This window comes from Thunnus albacares, chromosome 23, assembly GCF_914725855.1.
Source record: "Thunnus albacares chromosome 23, fThuAlb1.1, whole genome shotgun sequence".
NCBI classification, from domain to species: Eukaryota; Metazoa; Chordata; class Actinopteri; order Scombriformes; family Scombridae; genus Thunnus; species Thunnus albacares.
Genome location: NC_058128.1, coordinates 2,982,121 through 3,002,771, shown reverse-complemented (window position 1 = coordinate 3,002,771; position 20,651 = coordinate 2,982,121). Strand labels below are relative to the sequence as shown.

The following is a 20,651-nucleotide window of genomic DNA, read 5'->3' as shown; positions in this document are numbered from 1 at the left end:
TAACGCCGACATATCGGCCTGTTTGTGAACCAGTATGACCACAGAAAAAAAATAAAACCATCAGGAGAGTAAAAACCCATAAGAACTCATCAAATAAGCTGCTGTAATGTCAGCTAGTTTGAGTCCTGTTTTTAACCAATGTTTTGGTAAATTGGTGCTATTAAAAGTTTTTTAATTAAAAGTTGTTTAATCTGTCTCTATGCAAAATACAAATGTGACAGTTTGTCATAAAAGTGAAACTTTGTGGAAATAATGTTTCATGTTAGTTGTCAGTGAATGCAAAAAATGGGAAATGTTTTCATAGAGGTTATAATTATACTGTAAATTAATCCTGACTTCAAAATGTCCTGTAGAGCTGCAACGATTAGACATTTTTCATTATTGTCTGACTTTTTACAGACTTTACGATTAATCAATAAATAGAGTAAATAATCATCAAAGTATTCGATAATGAAAATAAACGTTAGTTGCAGCCATAATGTCCTTATATCTACTTATGACTGCATTATAGTGTGTTATAAACCCTTTATTTAATGTTTATATACTGCTTATAAATGCTGTTGACTGTGAATGTGTTTGTTCTCACAGTGAGAGCAGCGCTGTTCCTGCAGAGGACGGCTCGATGCAGAGCGGTGATCCCGTCTCTGGTCCTGAAGTCCAGGTGAGCTCCTCCACTGCGAAGAACTTTGATCAGCTCACAGCTTTCCTCCAGCTGGACCGCCAGAGTCAGAGGACACTCTGAGACAAAGAGACAGAGACAGAACGTTTCACAGAGCAGATTCCTGCAAAATAAATACACTTTCTCCTCATGTCTGCTGAGTTGTTTCTGTTTGTGTTTAAGAGTTTATCTTCTACAATTACACAAAAATTTTGCATTTTGCTCTTTTTAAGGCCGTTTCAAATATGATTTTTGACTCAACATACTTAAATTTATCTTTTTCTGGCAAAAACATGCAACAAAAGTTCAATAAGTTCAAAATCTGAAGCTTTCAGGAGCAGGAACATTTTCTAAATCGCTAAACATATTTTTTTGAAAATGTCTAACGTGTGTCTGTCTCTGCTTAATCTGTATGTTTATTCTTGTACACAGGCTTTCAAAAAAGAGATCCAGATCTCAATAAATAAAGGATTAAATAAAAAAAATACATTTAAAAAAAGTCATTTTTATGTGTCTAGTTCCATCACGTTTTATGTATTTTACATTTTAATTCAACTGGTTTTATCTTATTTTATCATCATTTGCGTATTTTACTCTCCATACTTTTATTTGGTGAATTTAATTTAATTACATATTTAAAGCTATTTGTAACACTGTTTTAAAAGGTGCTATATGAATTAAGTCTATTATTATTATTATTATTATTACATATCAAGAGCAGTTTAATTTGTCTCACACACAGTTACAGTATATTCTTTCAAAGATGAATTTACTGAAAATACTGAAAATACAACTGAACAGAGAAAAAATAAATTATAATCTGCAAATTTTTAATTTTGTTTGCTAGTCAAATCTGTTCAGGAGGTGGGATTATGTCGGGGGAATTTCGGAAAAAATCCCGTTAACTATTAGTTTATCTGATTGCTGTATCCGCAAGAGTTCAAGCCGATAGTATAAGATGCTAATAGCTCAGAAAACCACAATGTCTCATTTTGATTTTTATTTCTACAAGCATGTTTAATAAACAAGATTCAACATGTAAATCAGACACTTTGGAGTTGTTGTAAGGTGGATTTTTTTTTTCTCTTTTCATGGAGCTATGCTAGCAGTTTCCCCCTGCTTCCACTCTTTGTGCTAAGCTAGGCTAACCACATCCTGTACCTCTCTCTGGGTCAAACAGAAATTTCACAGAATATGAATCGAGTGTTGTGTGAGCTTTACGTCAGATTGTGTTGTGTGTATTCATGCTCACCCCCGCTGTCGGAGTCATGGAAGTTGGGGTCCAGGCCTTTTTCCAACCATTTGGAAACCTTCTCCACATTCTTCTGATGCACATGTTCCATAAAGCGCTTCAGGTTGGCCTGAAAAAAAAAACCATAAACACATCAAAAAACAAATTAATCTCCTGGGATTTTTCTGGAAAAACAGCCCACAATCTGCCATCGGTACTGCAGCATTCTGAGGTATAGTGTCTTTTATCCTCGACGGTGTAGAATCACAATTTCTTCTGTTTGAAGAGCCGTGTTATAGCCTCTCTGATACTAATACTTCTTCTACTTTTATATAAATGCAACATCACCACAACAGATAGTAATTGGAAGTTCACCCAGGCGGGTTTATCAATGCTGGAATTCCAATTACGCCACCGGTAACCAAGATAGAAGTGTAACAGAATCGTTTTATGTCTTTATACACTCACCAGGCAGTTTATTAGGAACACCTGTGCAATCTAATGCAAATCAATACAAGAGCTGTGACATAAATTCTCAGTGAGTTTATGTGTGTGTGTGTGTGTGTGTGTACCTTGGTGTGTAGCTTGGCCAGTTGTTTGTCGTCCACGTAGCTCTGCGTGTAAACTCTTCTCTTGTAACGAAACTGTAAGAAAAACAGAGGAATGGTTAGTGTTAGTTTGTTATAACACTTGTTTCAACACTTAACTGAAGCTATATGACGCTTACACAGAAAACAGATTAATATAAATGTAGCAACTATCACATGAATGACACAAAAAACCAACAATGAACTGATCTACTAACAAGTATTGTGTGTGATATATCTCATTCCTCTCAGTTGTTGTTCAAAAACTACTGAAAACACGTCAATGAGCCACACCGCTGCACTGGGTGACATGTTCCTTCATCACCATGAACAGACACACTGCAGTTTATTTTGACTCAATCCCACACACGCCGTCCTGCTGCCAGGAATATGTGGATTAATCTGCCGCTGAAAATAGTCCCATAAAATTGCAGAATTTCCTCCTGTTTGTTTGCTAAAAACTACAGTGACAAGCTGTTTTAGGAAATTACTGAGCTTTTTTTAAAAAACAAAACGATATATTTGTGTTTTTAAAGAATTACATTTTCAGTAGGAGGCAGTCAGTGGTGGAAGAAGTATTCTGATCCTGCATTTAAAATCATACTTAAGTAAAAGTACAGTATTTCCAGCTAAATATTCTTAAAGTATTAGAAGTAAAAGTACTGATTTTGCAGAAAATCAGTGACTACTGTGACTGATGAGCCCTTCCAAAGGGTCAGCAGATAAATCTGAGGGGTGGTGAGATGATTAATGGGAGAGGAAAGAAGAAAAAACAAAGTTCTGATACACAAATCTGTTTTCAGTTTTTGGACTTTTTCTCTAATCTTTGATTTTTGCTGAAATATTGGATCATTTGAACATTTATTGAAATGAAAGCATGTGAGAAGTTTAGAGGGAAAAATCACTATTTGGTGGAGCTGTTAACAACTCATAGACATGTGAAATGTGACCCCGACTACACACTGCTTTTTGTAAGACGTCAAAAGCCAAAAAGGTTGGAAACCACTGGTTTCATCTTTAACAATGTGTTGTATTTTAAAAGCTTGTTATATTATCCATTGTGTCAAATCTTCATCTGAAAAGTAACTAAAGCTGTCAAATAAATGTAGTGGAGTAGAAAGTACAATATTTCCCTCTGAAATGTAGAAAGTAGCATCACATGGAAATACTCAAGTAAAGTACAAGTACCTCAAATTGTACTTAAGTACAGTACTTGAGTGAATGTACTTAGTTACTTTCCACCACTGGAACCAACAGACTTAGAGTTAAAAACCACTTACAGAGTAGAGAAGTCAGAAAGTAGGACGGACTAACACACTGTTGGTTTTGGTTTGTTCATGAGGTTTGATGACATAAAGAAAAATACAACAAGAACACCAGCCTGAATATTTAAAGGGGACATCTTCTAGAAAGGGAGATTTCTATTTCCTTTTTGATTATAAAGCAGGTCTATGTGCTCTATAAATACTGTGAAAGTATCAAAACACTCGGAGAAATGCACACAGCCCGTATTACAGAAACTGTGCCTTGAAACGAGCCGTTTGGACCTTTGCAAGGTTGTGATGTCACAACTATATGCTCAGCATTTGCCTTGGAGGGGCGACTCGTCCCTCCAACGGGACCCGCGCCCCTCCTGAAAGAAACAAAATATATTTATTTACCTAATTTATGTGCACTTGTTTCATTTCAGCTCGGTGTGAGAGTCTCTACTGCGTTTTGTTGTCATTTTATGTTCACACTAGTTTCTCTCCTCTGCTCTGCTCTCTGTGTTTCACTGGGGGCGGGGTTAACGCACACACACGGAGTGGAGCAGAGGAGAGACGGTACCAGAGGAAACGCTGAACAGTTGTTGGATGTCAGGAAGCAAATATATCATTGTACAGTTTACCGGTGAGTTTTATCCAGAGCCCTGGTTTTACCTACAATAGCTACCGTAGGTTACAATCTGTAATATGTGGTTGGCCTGGGCGTATGTCACTTAGAAAACAGTCAGCCAATCAGAAGAGAGGGGCATTGAGCAGACACAGAACAGCCTGTTTCAGGCTGAGTGAGACTGAAGGGTGTCATCCAAGCATGTACAGCTGAAACTAGGTGCTTTTTGATCATAAAAACATGCAAATGTTTGTAAGTAGACCAAAAAAATGAATAATATTAAACTGGGGAAGGGGCATAATGTGACCTCTTTAAAACAATACACAGGATATACTGTACCTCCAGGTATGGGATGGGTGTGATGGGAGGGAGAGGATACTCCTTCAGCAGTCGCTCCTCGTCCAGAAACTTTCCGGCTCGGCCGTTGAACGCCGGCTGGAAGAGACCATAGTTCAAAACATCCGACAGAGACTGAGTCAACGTCACCAGAACCCTCTGCTTACTGGTCCAAACTGGTAACTCTGGGTCCAACCGCAAACACTTCTGAGAGAGCCAGAGCCAGAGAAACAGACAGACAGAGAAAGAGACAGACAGAAAGACAGACAGACACAGACAGACACACGGGTTTGTCCTGCTGTTTCATTCATTTACTGTTTTTATCCTCCACTCGTGGTTATACTGTATATATACACCGTATAAGTCTGTGTGTGTTACCGTCTGCTGCAGGTCCGGGATGCCAATGCGGACGACAATGCTGTTTCCAGGAGGTGCGTCCTCCACGTCGTCGTCCCTGGCAACAGCAGAGCCTGTCGGGTTGCCGTTAGTAACCGCCTGTTGCCGCGGGCGATCATGTTTGGTGTCAGCAGCCGGACTCAGAGGCATGTGGCTGAAACACACACACACACACACACACACACACACACACACACACACACACACACACACACACACAGCTTTGATTAATGTCTGTAACAGAGGTGATAGATCACAGTACAAATAATAATTAAATTTTATTTCATCCCACAACGATTCATCAGGTGGGAATTTTAATCACTTGGTTAAAACTGTTTTAATTTGTATTTGATGACTTTTGCAAGTATTGCAGTAAAAGTACATAAGTATTATGAGCTTGATGTAGTTAAAGTATTGCAGTAAAAGTACATAAGTAGTATGAGCTTGATGTAGTTAAAGTATTGCAGTAAAAGTACATAAGTATTATGAGCTTGATGTAGTTAAAGTATTGCAGTAAAAGTACATAAGTATTATGAGCTTGATGTAGTTAAAGTATTGCAGTAAAAGTACATAAGTATTATGAGCTTGATGTAGTTAAAGTATTGCAGTAAAAGTACATAAGTATTATGAGCTTGATGTAGTTAAAGTATTGCAGTAAAAGTACATAAGTATTATGAGTTTGATGTAGTTAAAGTATTGCAGTAAAAGTAGTGGTTTGGTCCCTCTGACTGATATATTATTATATATGACATCATTAGATTATTAATAGTGAAGCATCAGTGTTAGAGCAGCATGTTACTGTTGTAGCTGCTGGAGGTGGAGCTAGTTTACACTACTTCATATACAGTTAGCTAGTTTAGTCCAGTGGTTCCCAACCTAGGGGTCGGGTCCCTCCAAAGGGTCAGCAGATAAATCTGAGGGGTGGTGAGATGATTAATGGGAGAGGAAAGAAGAAAAAACAAAGTTCTGATACACAAATCTGTTGTCAGTTTTTGGACTTTTTCTCTAATCTTTGATTTTTGCTGAAATATTGGATCATTTGAACATTTATTGAAATGAAAGCATGTGAGAAGTTTAGAGGGAAAAATCACTATTTGGTGGAGCTGTTAACAACTCATAGACATGTGAAATGTGACCCCGACTACACACTGCTTTTTGTAAGACGTCAAAAGCCAAAAAGGTTGGAAACCACTGGTTTCATCTTTAACAATGTGTTGTATTTTAAAAGCTTGTTATATTATCCATTGTGTCAAATCTTCATCTGAAAAGTAACTAAAGCTGTTAGCTAGTTAGCTAGTTTAGTCACTGGCATTTTTGGTTCAAACTTGAATTGACATTAAATTTAGTGCAAACATTCATGTTCCCCTCAGGATGATTTGTAATAACTTTAGTGATCCTCTGACTCTCTGTCTAGCGCCACTATCAAGTCAAAATTCTAAGTATTCTAATACTTTGGTTTATGACCAAACAATGATGATGTTTAGTGCTTATTGGCCAAATTTTGCATTGAAAAACGCTGAACTAAGATGGTGAACATACCAACATGGTAAATATTATACCTGCTAAACATCAGCATGTTAACAGAGTCACTGTGAGAATATTAGCAAGGAAACTACAATCATACCAACCACTGCTATTGTTACACTTACTTCACCACAACTGCTAAAGATCACAAATTCATTTTTGGACCTCAATTTTTATCCAACTTACAGTTTGGTTTTAGTATATCAGAGCTGCGTAGCTGTAGACTCTAGTTTTTTTTAATTATTCAGCCATTTCTTGGATATAAACAGTCGCATTAAACTAGATTAACCTTTTTCTAGAGTTAGAATTATGATTAAAGCACATTATTAGCTGGGTAAAACCTTGGACTTTGTGACAGAGAGAGAAGACTGCTGTGGGGACAGAAATATTAGCATGAATCAGACAGCCTCCCACATTTTTCCCACAGCGGACATTTTGCATTTTCAAACACAGGTGTAAAGAATAACAATAGTAATGGCTGCTTTCTATTGAGATGTTTTACTGCGCACCAAAATATTACACAGCCATATTAATGTAATGAGTTACACCTGCGGTTCTGTACTTTCTGATCAACGTTCATGTTCTGACTGGAAACTGGTGCCTGTGTTTCCTCTCATGGATTACACTCTCTGATTGTGGGATGTCAGTTCTAGTTGGTGTTTTTTGCTGAAACTATTTCTGATATCATTCTCACCTGGAGCTGCTGGAAATATCAAGACACACACACACAAAAAAACTGTGAACGTGTCCTTTAATGCAGATCTAGTCAGATTGTCTGCTGACTCTGACACCGATCTGACCTCCACCTTCTCCAAAGCTAATAATGGCCTCGGGATGTTACATCACATCCTGTTTTTCACCCTGAGCAAAATGTGCACACATACACAAAGAAGTGCCAGATTGTGTCAGAGAACAGTTGAATCACCACTTTTTCTGCAAGTTTTGGGACTGTATGAAAATTATTAGGGAGGGGAGGGGTTGTCAGAAAAGGGGAAGTTTGTGTACTTTTTTTCTTTTTGTTGAGAGGAAAACATCATTTAATATCCTGTTGACTTTTATTGTAACATAAATAACAAAAATCCAGCCCTGCAATATCATCTTCCTCTGCAGTATATCATATTTTTCACTCCATATGTCTGAATAAGGATGCTATTTTTTTTTCTCAAAACAATCTAATGTTATTTGTTTATTTTTGTTTATTATTTGTTTATATAGATTTATTGTAAAAAAAAGAAAAAAGGCGAAAAAATCAAAAACAGTAGTGACATTTAGTAGCTTTTGGATAAAAATGTTTGGTAAAGAGGACGCAGGATTTTTTTCTCTACCATAAATTTCATTTAGCTAATTTAATTGGTGGCTATGTTAAAATTAACGTTATGTTAGCATCTTAAAGGGGATAGTTTAACATTTTGGGAGAAACACTGGCTGTGTCTCAAATCACGTACTTCTGTTAGTACACTTTCATGTAGTACACTGTGTACACTATATATTTACTGGCGTAGTGCGTGAATTTCGACAGGGTAGTGTTGTCTCAAATCAAACACAGCCGTTGTGCACTTACCAGAAATTACGATCGCAAATTAGCATCAGCTAGCGTTAGCATTCGCGTTATCGTTCGCGCTATCAAATCATTACAGACTGCTAAATTAACCCAAAAAACATACTGATGGCTTATATCCGACAACAGTATAGTGGTGCTTAGTGCTAAAAAACACATGTATAACTTACATTTGTATAATGCGGCGATGTTCACCGTAGTTACAACGTACTTTGCCGCCATTTCCAGTTTGAAAAGCGTTCCCTCCCCTTCCGCTACGTAGCCAAGATGGAGACCACTGAGGGCGAGAAGTGTCCATAGTTCCACATTCAACTTTTTGACCGTTTTGAGTGCACTGCGTTTTCCTGACTTCTCAGTGTGAACGCACTTATGCACTCAAAATGTTAAGTGTAAGTAACGAAGTGTGTGATTTGAGACACAGCAACTGACTCGCTTTTTGCAGAGTTAGATTAGAAGATGATACCACTCTTATTACTGTTAAATTTGCTCATCTGCATCCCAGCATGCAAAGCGCTCCCGACTATAGGAGATGTTCAGTTGAAACTTGCAGCCTTGTAGTTGGATCGGATCGAGGTCGGATTCCCACCACAAAGGAACCGCTCCAGAACTCATTTGGGACCAAACTGAGACTGGTTTGTCTAAAGGGTGTTGGTATAGTTGTTGTGGTTCACAACCACGTACGGATCTGCTATAATGAATTGCACCAAGAGGAAAAAATCACAGACTGTATACAAATATGGACGACATGTCTCCACTTCCTGCCGTTATGCAAAAGTGAAGCAAAATATCTCCTGTCAGGGAGCGGCCATCTTGCTTGTGTGACATCATTTGCAGCCAGTCTGTGCAGTAGAGTCGGGCGGCGGGACGACGGCCCTCTCAGCGGTATCACCGCCTGACGGAGGTTCGAGAGCGGCTCTCACAGCTGTCAATCATGACGTCACACCCCCTTTTTATATCGTCAAATAACTAATTAAGAACAAACTTATCAGATAAACGAGTACTTGGACAAACATCAGTGTGATAAGAACGACCTAAAATGACAGAAAACATCTTTTGGAAAAAATAATTTAACATGTACTTTGATTTTTTAGTTTGGCTCATGTCCCATCCACTAACATGGAGGGGGCGGGACTTATGACATATACCGCAGCCGGCCACCAGGGGGCGATCGAGATGTTTTGGCTTCACTTTTGGGGAGCTGTCATGACGTCCATCTTCATATTCAGTCTATGAGGAAAATCAATCAGAGTCCCATTCAAACAGACTAAAAAAGTCTGAAAACATCCTTGAATTCAATGCAAATGAGGGAAACCTCAATGATTTTCAAGGCTTATATAAAGGTTTTAGCATCCAATGGGCAAAAAAACTTGCACCAATTTAATACTGAGGTATTAGGGAGGAGGGTGTTGTCATGGGAAATCTAAAGAAGATGTTAATAATAATGAGGAGGGTGTTAAGTCAAACAAAGTTAATCTTTCTCCACAAACCAATAATTTTCCTACAGTCCCTAAACACCTCTGCCACCACTGCAACTACTGCTGATGTTATTTTCTCTTCAATGCAAGACATCATTACGTACATAATTATCATTTGTATTAATCATCATTGCTTCTAATTAACAGTTGATTACCATTCATGCCACTAAAGCGGAGCAGAATTGAAGTCAAAACTTAATGGCTGCTTCCGTTACAGCTGAAGATAAAAAAGAGAGAGAGAGAGTGAGAGAGAGAGGGAGGGAGCGAGGGAGCGGCGACGGAGAGAGGAAGATGAGTTGTGAGTTGTCATAGAAACTGGAATAGCAGGGAATCCTGTGCTAACCTCACTGTGTCACTCTGTGTGTGTGTGTGTGTGTTAAAAAAAGCCCCCTGATCTACATGCTCGCTGTTGCTATGGCAACGCAGTTGAGCAATTTTCGCAGTTCCCGTTTAAAAACTACCAACCTACCTGCTGACTCTCCCTCTCTCCCTCTCTCTCTCTCTGTCCTTCTGTGTCTGTTAACCTCGCTCGCCCCTCGCTGCTCTGCCTGCTAGAGCTGTGAATTGTCCTCCTGATGTCCTGCACTGTATGACTGACACATGTGGGACATTTGAGGTGAATATTATGGGTAAAAAGACATCATCTGGTATTGATTATTCTATTTAACACTCTGTATATGGATCTCTGAAGAGCAGATGGGCTACAGTTTGAGTTCGGGGACAGTTCAGACGTAGAGGGCGTCTAAAATGTTTGCAGAGGGATTTGTCTGCAGAGCTGCACTGACAGGCTGCTCTCTATACCAGCAGGACCTGCTCACAATTAAAGGAACATACCACTGTTTTTATTTTTATTTTTTGCATTTAACTACAAATCTTGTATACTGTATCAAGGTGATTCTTAAAGGATAGGTTCACAATTTTTCAAGTCTGTTAGCTGCCTATATTAACAGTTGAAACAGATGTAGCTCGCTGTAGTAATTCCTCCTGTTCATACTGGTGGTTAAAAGATCTTTTCTTATTGTGTTTTCAATGGAAGTGATGGGAGACAAAATCCACAGTCCTCGTGGAATAATTTGAAAAAAATCAGGTGAAGAATCTGGATTTGTTTTAGTTGTTTAAAGGTGAAATGTTGAATTTGCTCTTCAAAGAGGACATATTCTGCACATTTCCAGATCTATATTTATATTCTGGGGCTCTATTGGAATATCTTTGCATGATATCCAGTTAAAAACTCCTTATTTATCTTATACTGGTCCTTTATGCAGCCCCTCAGTTCAGCCTCTGTCTGAAACAGGTCTCCTGTCTCTTTAAGGCCCCGCCTCCGGATGAGCCCACTCTGTTCTGATTGGTCAGCTTCAGGAAGCTTCCTCCGGCTCCGGAGGCTACGTAAACAAACTTATTAACTTATTAACTTAGTTTTTCAAAAACTAGAATTTGTAAACTTCTCAAATACATCCATACGTGTTTGAGCTCAAATGTGATCAGAAATATGAGAGCAGACAACGTGGAAAAACCTCAGCAACAAAGACTACAGAACGGACGGCTGTTTGTGAGCATGTGTGAACAATCTGATGTCATCATGAGGAGGAAGTCGAGGTAACTTTGCAACCAAAGCCCGACTTTTGACTTACAGGGAGCATTTTTACATACGTACACCTCAAGTTTTGAAACTTTGACCATGTTTAACATCCGACATCAGAACAGGATATAAACAACAGAAAATCATAAAAAGCAGAATATGTCCCCTTTAATGTGAAAATTTAAGATGTTTTGGTGCTGTATCCATCATAACTGTCATATCTGTCATGTAAGCTGAATTTTTTTTAATTCATCATGTGGCCATCCTGGTTATTATAGTGGTCTAATGTCTTGTAAGCCCACATGGCTGGGCACCATTTGGTGTAGGATCCTCAAATAAACAAATTAATCAATCAAACCATGTTTGGTGCAAAAATATATTCAAAAGTTTATCTGAATATCTTCCAAAGTTGAAGTATTTTTAGTATAAAACTCTCTGTTAATGTTTCCTGTACAGTGACACCACACTAATGGCTTCAGCTGAGAGATGCAGTGACCTTGAAAGACACAAACCCACTGGTATTCACTAAATGGGTGGACGGACAGGAACTTTCTGCATTATTTGAGTGAAGTGGAGATTTCTGGCACAACTTGACCAACTTCCAAGAATCATGGAGAAGGAAATGAATCGGAAGACTCCACCTGTAGTTGTTGTTTATATTAACTGTTGCTGGAGTTTTGACCTCGGTGTTATGTTAGTGGCCCATAAAGATTTTTATAATTCATAGCTGAGCGGCCAACTTTGTTAACATACATGTAAGGTATGCCTGGATCCAATTATAAACTGCCCCTTTAAGGAAAGCTTCACATTGTTTCAAGTCTGCCTTAAACCAACAGTCAGGAACCCAAATTACCATTAGAATATGTTTCTCTTGCTGTAATCATTCCTCCTGTTCATACTGACCATTAGAAGATCCCTTCATAATGACCTTACAATTGAAGTGATGGAGGATAAAAGTTTATCTGAAGCTGATATGAAGCTTCAGCGTCCAAATGAGTCAAATCAAGTAGATATCTTTCAACGTTACAGTCTTTTTAGTGCCAAAGTTCCTCTTTTTGTTACTATACTTATAAGCTTCACATCAACTTTTAAATGACTGTGTGGAAACACTGTGGATTTTGGCCTCCATCACTTCCATTGAAAGCACATTTGAAGGATCTTTTAATAGCCAGTATGAACAGGAGGAATGATTACAGCGAGGAAAACCTCTTTCATTGTTCATATGGACACCTGACTGTTGTTTTAAGACCGTTGTTAAAATTGTGAACCTATTTTTTAACAAGCAGTGTATTGAACACATCCTTTGTCCCAGTTCTATCTGTCTAAACTATTTTAAAATCCCAAAATCACTGCAAAAACAGTTGCTTATTTTATAACAGGAATGTATTGGAAGCTTATATTTTTACCATGTTTGTGCCTCTGTACGTTTATCTCAAAAGTCCAGTATCTTAAGTCAAGAGTTTTAAGGAATTTTTCTTTTCGGATCTGTGATCACGTTTGCTCTTGTGCATCAACAGCAGGTGCTTGTTGTGTAATATCATTTTTTATAAATGTCTTTTTTTTATTTCAAGTGAGCTATTAGCTGTCAAATCTCTGATGTCCTTGAAAGCACCAACAGAGAGTTTTCCAAACAGTCTCTGCTCTCTGCTGCATTAACACATGATAATAATTTGACTTTACAATAAAAGTCAATATCCCCAAAACACTTTTTAGTGGCAGCAAGTGGATTTTCACAGCACGCTGAAATGAACTGAACCACCGGCTGTAATCGAGCAGCAGGACACAGAAAAGCGGCTCAATGAAATGAATCACTTCCTTTCGTTTACTAGAGTAAAAAGCTCATAATTGCGGCGATATTTAACATCTCTCTCAGCCTGTGGAGGGATCCTCTGCACGCAGGACGACACGTCGGTCTTTGAAATGTCAGAGGACCAGATTAAAAGAAACTACAAACTCATTCATTTCCTTTTCCATCACCACTTACTTGCTATTCAGGGTCATAGAGTATCCCAGCATGCACTGGGTCACCTCCCCAACAACACATTCATGTTCATACCTGAGACATTTACAAACCCTGTTTCTGTAAATCACAAGGCTCTGGTTTGTTTTTGTCTTATTTCTACTGTGTTTCCTTCATGTTTCATTATCATTATTCTTTATATAATTGATTCATTGTTCAGTTTATAAAATGTAACAGCCAAAAAACACCACTAGTAAATTATTTAAGCTCATGAGTTGATTTACACAACAGGAAAATGCTCTTAAACTCTTGTGGGTTCAAACCTCTAAAAGTATTCAAATCAAACAACCAGAAAAGGAAAAAATCACCATTTGAAGGAACTTTTCACAACTTATTAACATAGACAGACGGTAGACAGTAAGTAAGTCTCCATTCACAGGTTTTAATGCACATTTACAGCATGGCTAAAAGTTTCTTATTCCTTTTTTGTTTAAAATATTAAACTTACTTAATGTCCTCATTCCGCATCGGTGTACTCTACTTTTTTCAGTGGCATGCCGGTGTGTTGTGACTCTGGTTGGACATCCTCTATAAAAGATATCAGTTGTTTGCTTTTCTTCATTTCACAGAAACAAGGCTGTGAGCTTCCTCTCCCTCCCTCTGCAATCAGCTCGGAGATGTCGGGTTTGATTTTTCAGCCTTCAAGTGTTTCTCTCGGCATCAGAAAACACCAGATTCACCAATCAGAAGCTTCCTGAATCACCTTCCTGCCATTTAAAACTCCTAAACGTAACTTTTCCTGCTGTGAGAAGGAAGATGGTTGATCACTGTAAACTCCATAGGTCAACATCCTGAAATAAAATGATTACTGACTCGAGATAAGGTTAGGATGAATCCCTGAAATCCTTCATCCAAGTCTGTTTAATTAGCCAACAAACACTTTTCCAGCCTGGAAGCAAAACAGACTGAAGCTAATCATCATCTGTTCTGAGGTTTTGAACTGAGAAGTGACAAAAGAAAACTCACAGAAACGGCAAAAACTTCAAACTCGTTTTTCAATTTGAGGCTTTTCATGCATCAGTGCCTGGAATAAAAGCTCATTAAATCAGAGCTTTTTCACTGTTGGTTGATGGATTAACCTTCGAAATGAAGGTAAAGACAAAAGGCGAGCCAACTCTCTGACAGCTGTTCAAATATAAAACTGCTGTGAAAGAGCTCGATTACACAGGAGTTCCTGAACGATGATTCAAATCATTTACAGTCGTCCGCAGACTAACTTCAGTGACGACTTCAGACTGTAGAAACTCTTACTGGGATTCAACAAAGTCTGACGGAGAAATGAGAGCAAAGAACAGTTCAGCAGAAGTTCAGGTCCGAAGCAGCCGACAAAGAAAAGTGAACACTGAATATTCAACTCTGTGTCCAAAAAATACTGATGGATAATTATTTCATTTGTAAATTATTTTATTTATTTATGGATTGATTGGTTAATTGATTTGTAAACGTATTCATTTCTGTTTTTTAATTGCACAATTAGTTATTAATTAAAGAAATGCTTGATTAATATTTCCCTTGTGGTCCTCCATACAACAGAGAGCACTTATTATTAACCAACCTGAATTTGGAACATAAAGAAATCTAAATGGCACTTGTACCACACATTGAAACTTATACTCGGTGTTTACCAGACGGGCAGAGGTGAACAAAAAGATGCTACTGAGTTGTATTGTGGGAAATGTAGGATCCTCTGTTTTTGAGGCTTGATTCATACTAGGGACTATAAAAGTCAGGATATCTCCAGGACCATCTTTTTGTGAACCCACAAGTGTGATACTAAATTATTGTGGTACCCTTTCAAGCACAAAAAAGAAAAAAGTACACCTGTTTGGTACTGGGACTGTCTCCTCCACTGCGTCGAGACCATAGAGGGTATATAAAGTCTATAGTCGACACAGTCCCGGATGGCTCCCAAAATGTATTTTGAAGGCAATGTACCCTAACCCTTAATTAAACTTGTTTTTTAATCAACTTAACGAAGAACAGAACATGTTCACAGATGTTTTGTTTTGTTTGTTTTTCCTACAATCACCCTTGTGCGTCTGTGGCCGACTAATAATAAATGGCTCCATAGTGCTACTAGAGGTAAAACATGTTGCACTTTTTGTGATTTTACTGTCATGATGTCAGATATCTATGTTAAAGAGGTGAACGTATGTAGAAATACTGCCTGCAAGTCAAACGTCAGGGCTTCAGTCTGCTCTGAACACTGCGTTGGTGACGTTTTTGCCGACAAGCTCAGAATTTTAAATTTTGGGACCTCAGCTTCGAACCGAATGCACCATAAGTTCAGTTTGTTTTATCCTGTTTTTCCATGTTGTATTTCTGTAATTTTGCTTTCGTAGTCGATGTTGTACACACACATCTTGTCCGTCCTGGGAGAGGGATCCCTCCTCTGTTGCTCTTCCTGAGCTTTCTTCCATTTTTTTCCCAGTTAAGAGTTTTTCCTTATTTGAATCGAGGATCTAAGGACAAAGGATGTTGTGTTGCTGTACAGACTGTAAAGTCCCCTGATATTGGGCTGTCCAAAAAAAAAACAGACTTGACTTGATTGATGATTCAGTGTTATAAAGGTTTGTTCAAACATGTAGTGAACAGCTGTCTTCAACCAAGATCAGCCAAGATAGATGTAATTTCCTCTGCTAAGAAAGTTGCTAAAGTTTTTACTCAAAATCCTAAAAGTAGCACCAAATACACATCGTTCTGACAAATTCTGGCCATTTAAGAGTGATTTTCTTGCTTCAAACACCAAGATACGCCAGCTGTTAGGAAATTAAAAGACACAATTTCTACCCATCTTCCTCTCGTCCATTCCTTCTTTCAGGCCAATCCTTAATTTTTCCATCCATCTTCACCTCTTTTTTTGTTCCTTTCCTCCCCTCATTCCTTCCTTCTTTCTCACTTCCTTTCTTTCAATCTACCCACCACATGGCTTCTACTCATCCTACATTTCAGACTCTTTCTGCCAGTCCTACTTTTCACAGTGAGGAAAAAATACCTCTGCGGTTAGCAATCATACCACATGCATCGGCTCCAGTTATCTTTACACTTGTAAATGTGAATGGGTCCTTCAGGTAATACTCGTGGGAGCAGAAGCAGCTTTTGTGTTGCTCACAGCGGTTGATTTCCTCCAGTCTTCTCTGCAGAGCGGATTGTTACACAACGTCTCCTCGGGTCTGTGCTCAAGTTTCCTTCAGGTCTGATCTGATTCGGGACGTTCAGCGTCCTGTTTGAAGCCAGCATTCGTCCGATTCTGGCTTGAGATCATTGTCTTGTTTAAAGGTGAAATTCTTGTTCGGCTCGAGCAGCGGGAGGCTTCATCCTGAAATAACTCAGAGGTCACCATTCAGATCATTTCCCGTTTTTGTCCTGAGCAGAGCCGCTGTCCTCCTACACAGCCTGCACAGAACTGCAGCTACAATCTTCTGGAAATAAGACTGAAACTCTCAAAATGCTCCAGAAGACGTTCGCCCACATGGCTCTAGTGTTTCATCTCAGAGAACTAGTTTTAGATCTAGATTCAGTTAAAATTAGAGCTGCAACTCGAAGGATTATTGTCATTATCAATTCATCTGACAATTGTTTTTATGATATTAATTGTTTAATTAATTAAAAGCCCATATTTGTAAGTAGAAAAATAATCTTCTCTAATGTGAGGAAATTTTCTCTCTTTTTATATCGTAAATTGAATTTCTTCTCTTATAATAAGACAGAACAAATGTAGACAGAAAACAGTAAAACATTAACGCATGCCAGAAATAAAAATTATGAAAATCTAATCAAGTAAAATTGATTTAAAAATAACAATAAAATAGAGTGAAATAAAAACTAGATAAAAATACACAAGAGGGGAGTTTTATCCGTCAAAGGGTCCAAAACTCACAAATAATCAATTTACAATGATATAAAACTGAGAAAAGTGTTATATTCTCATATTTTGGAAAGCAGGAAATGGCGATTGTGCCACAATTAAACTATTAATCGATTATCGACTCTTCAAATACTATATTTATTTCGTTGGCGATAGTTACATGTGATATGCTTGTTGCCTGCTTAATAACTTGCTAAATTAGCTTGGCTGCTAGCATAACTGTTACGTCCTCATTGTAACAGATATGACAAACGTAAATATGATCTCCAAAAACAACGTCATAAATACTGAAACTGTTGAACATAGTTGGCTAAACTGTAATTCTTGTCACTTGACATGGTTGACAGTTGTAATCTGTTTTCAGTTCGCTTCGGGCTTCGCAATGTGTGTTGTGTATCCAGGCATCCGTAGGTTTAGGAATAAAATCTGGTGTAAGTGGAGGAGAAATTGTCAAAGTATGTGTGTGGAAGCGACTTTGTTTTTGGTGTTACAGGCACAGTGAGCATTTATGCAGGAGAGAGACCCTGAATGATTTGTTCTCTACAATTAAAGAGAAGTTATGCTGACGTCTTGTAATAAAATCCTGAAAGACGTGTGTTAGACCCACAACAAGGACATCAAGAATTCCACAATAGAAATGAGATGGAAAACCACTTCTTAGATACATTTTGATATTTGAAAAATTACATTTTTAACTCTAACTTTTTAAAAAATTTTCTTAATTGTAGGAAAAATGATGAAAAGCTGAAATGTCCTCTTGCATAATTCAGAAAGACTGGATGTTCCTTGATAGTGAGAAGAGCGTCTGTGTTGCCAGATGACAATGATCACAGTCTGACTGTTGTACTCATGAGGTGATCAGAATGAAGAAATTCACGTCCAAAAATGCAAATTGTGTATTTGATGCACAAAAAGTGAGAGTGAGAGAAAAAACGAAACATGAAGGAGTTTAACTTTTTGAGGAGCGTTGACTTTGTTCCCAACTAATAACAACAAGACTATTCTATAAACTAAAATAGGTTGTAGATATTACTGGAGTAATGACAAGATACCATCATTATATAAAATATAATATATATTGTGTGCAAATTATTTCATGTTTCAGCCACTTTTCTACGGATTTTGACAAAAATACAATACCAAGATGTCCCGTAGAAACTGCTACACATCCAAATTTAGATACCGAAATGCAGTTGAAACAAAGGACATATAATTTAAACCACTACACTTTTCCAACAAAAGTAGCCCCATGTTTTAACTTGCTAATCACCAAAACACCAGCTGACAGAGCTGTGCTGTTATCAAATGCTCCAACAATAAACTTTAAACTTTAAAAAGAACAGAAAGCTAAATCCATAAAGCCTGTTTAACCGTTTATGATTCAGACACAAAATTTTATTTGCTACTGTTGGGCTGCGAACGTCCGTGTCTGGATGTTTTATTTTCACTCTTCTACTCATAAAAGGCTACTTCTAGAAAGAGGGGCTATTCTCTTATCTCTTTCCTGACCTCCAAACCTCCAACCTTAATACTGAAATAATGAAATAACATATGCATCAATTCACTACTTGAAGCAGTTAAGCAACTTAAGCTCTCTAGCTCCCCTGACCCCAATTTATGGAAACCTTTCATTTGCAGCATCCACGTTAGATGTCGCTTTTAAAATTTGAGAAAATGCCAGAATTCAGACATTTCTAGATTCATACATTAATAGAGATTTTCCTTCATTTCAACAATTAGCTGACAAATTCAAAGTTATCCAGATCTAACTTCTTCAGATACCTTCGGATAAGAGACTATGTTCGGAAGTTCATACCATCTTATGAGAGTATAACCGACTCCACACTTGGATCCACTGTCAGACTCTCACCAAATACTCCTCGCCTGGTATCCAACCTTTATATGGCTTTGCAGGATGAAACGGTGGACACTTACCGCGTAAGAGAGAAATGGGGAAAAGATCTCAATATCCAGATTGCAAAGGAACAATGGAATTATAGTTTAACACAGATGAATGAATGCTCTATTAATGTCAGGCACTGTCTAATGCAAATTAAAATTGTACATAGATCTGAGATAAATAAATGGTTCCCCTTTGTTTCCTCTCTATGGGACCAGTACCAGTCTAATGAGGCGACTATAGTACACTGTTATATAATGTGTCCTAAGATCCAGAAGTACTGATGCTACATTTTCCATATAATTTCGGAAATTCTTGACTCAAGAATTCAGCCTGAGCCACAAACCATTATTTTTAATACCTCAGAGACTTTGAACAACCTCACACTGGCTCATAGATGACTTATCAACTATTGTTTTATGTCAGCTAAGAAATGCTTGGTGACGGAAAGGTAAAGACATTCCTAATGTGGCTTGATGATCTTGTCAATACTCTTGAGGTGGAGAGGATTAGAAGTGATTAGGTGAATCTATTCAACGCCATCTGCCAAACTCTCATTCAATATTTGGAGAAGACAACAAACAGAGTCTAATGCTATTTACATATTTTTGTTACCACCATAATGCAGGATCCTTTGGTTTTGTTTTGGGTGTCTAGGCTGGGTGGGTTGGGAGGTTTTTTTTTGTTTTTAAGTCTTTTTTTTTCTACAATTCTTAAGAGGAGAATGGTGTCTGTATTAGATTTGTATATTCACTAATTATCTTCATGTTGTATTTGTATCAATAACTTTGGATATTCGTCAATGATTTGTGCATAATGGGCTCCACTCCCATAAAAAATGATTAAACAAAAAAAAACTGATGCACAAAAGCTAATTAGTTAACACTGGGGAAAAATTGGGACATAATAACTACTTGGATACTGTTGGGAAATAATTGTGGTCATGGTTAAAGGGGACATATTATGCTTTTAGTTTTAATTTTCTGTTATTTATATCCAGTTATGATGTCAGGTGTCAGAAACATGGTCAGAGTTTATGAAACTTGAGGTGAACGTATGTAGAAATGATCCCTGCAAGTCAAAAACCAGGGCTTTATGTTTCCATGTGTTGTCCACTCTCATATTTCAGATCTGATTCAGCTCCAACATGTACGGATGGATTTGAGAAGTTGACATTTGGAGTAAAGAACAAGAAAAAGAAGTGAAATCCTGCTACTATAGTTTGTTTACGTAGCCTCCGGAGCTGGAGGAAGCTTCCTGAAGCTGACCAATCAGAACAGAGTGGGCTCATCAGGAGGCGGGGCCTTAAAGAGACAGGAGTTAAAACGGCCTGTTTCAGACAGAGGCTGAACTGAGGGGCTGCATAAAGGACCAGTAGAAGATAAATAAGGAGTTTTTAACTGGAAATCATGCAAAGATATTCCAGTAGAGCCCCAGAATAAAAATGTAAACATGGAAACTACGGTCCCCTTTAAAGGAAAACAATATTGAAGTAAAGAAGCCAATCTGCTGTGACAAATTCACAGGCTTTGTTAGACAAATAATCAAGATGCAATTCCATCTTTGCCTCTAACAGAAAATAGTCGTAACTCTCATGGTCATAAAAGGCCCTTGTCAGGTAAACGTAGGTTGTTTTGGACATTTGAA

At 37.9% G+C, this 20,651-nt stretch overlaps 1 protein-coding gene across 5 annotated transcripts in view; it reads right to left on the bottom strand.

The window, feature by feature from the left end:
• The window catches only part of shank3b (SH3 and multiple ankyrin repeat domains 3b), a 53,513-nt gene that overhangs the window by 29,471 nt on the left and 3,391 nt on the right, over positions 1 to 20,651 (bottom strand). For all 5 annotated transcript variants that reach the window (XM_044343661.1, XM_044343657.1, XM_044343659.1 and 2 more), the window contains exons 2-6: positions 5,063 to 5,234; positions 4,688 to 4,891; positions 2,462 to 2,533; positions 1,911 to 2,019; positions 587 to 738 (exon numbers count right to left, since the gene is read on the bottom strand). In XM_044343661.1, coding sequence (XP_044199596.1) covers positions 587 to 738; positions 1,911 to 2,019; positions 2,462 to 2,533; positions 4,688 to 4,891; positions 5,063 to 5,230 — 705 coding nt within the window. In that variant the 5' untranslated portion in view covers positions 5,231 to 5,234. The remainder of the gene's footprint in view (positions 1 to 586; positions 739 to 1,910; positions 2,020 to 2,461; positions 2,534 to 4,687; positions 4,892 to 5,062; positions 5,235 to 20,651) is intronic.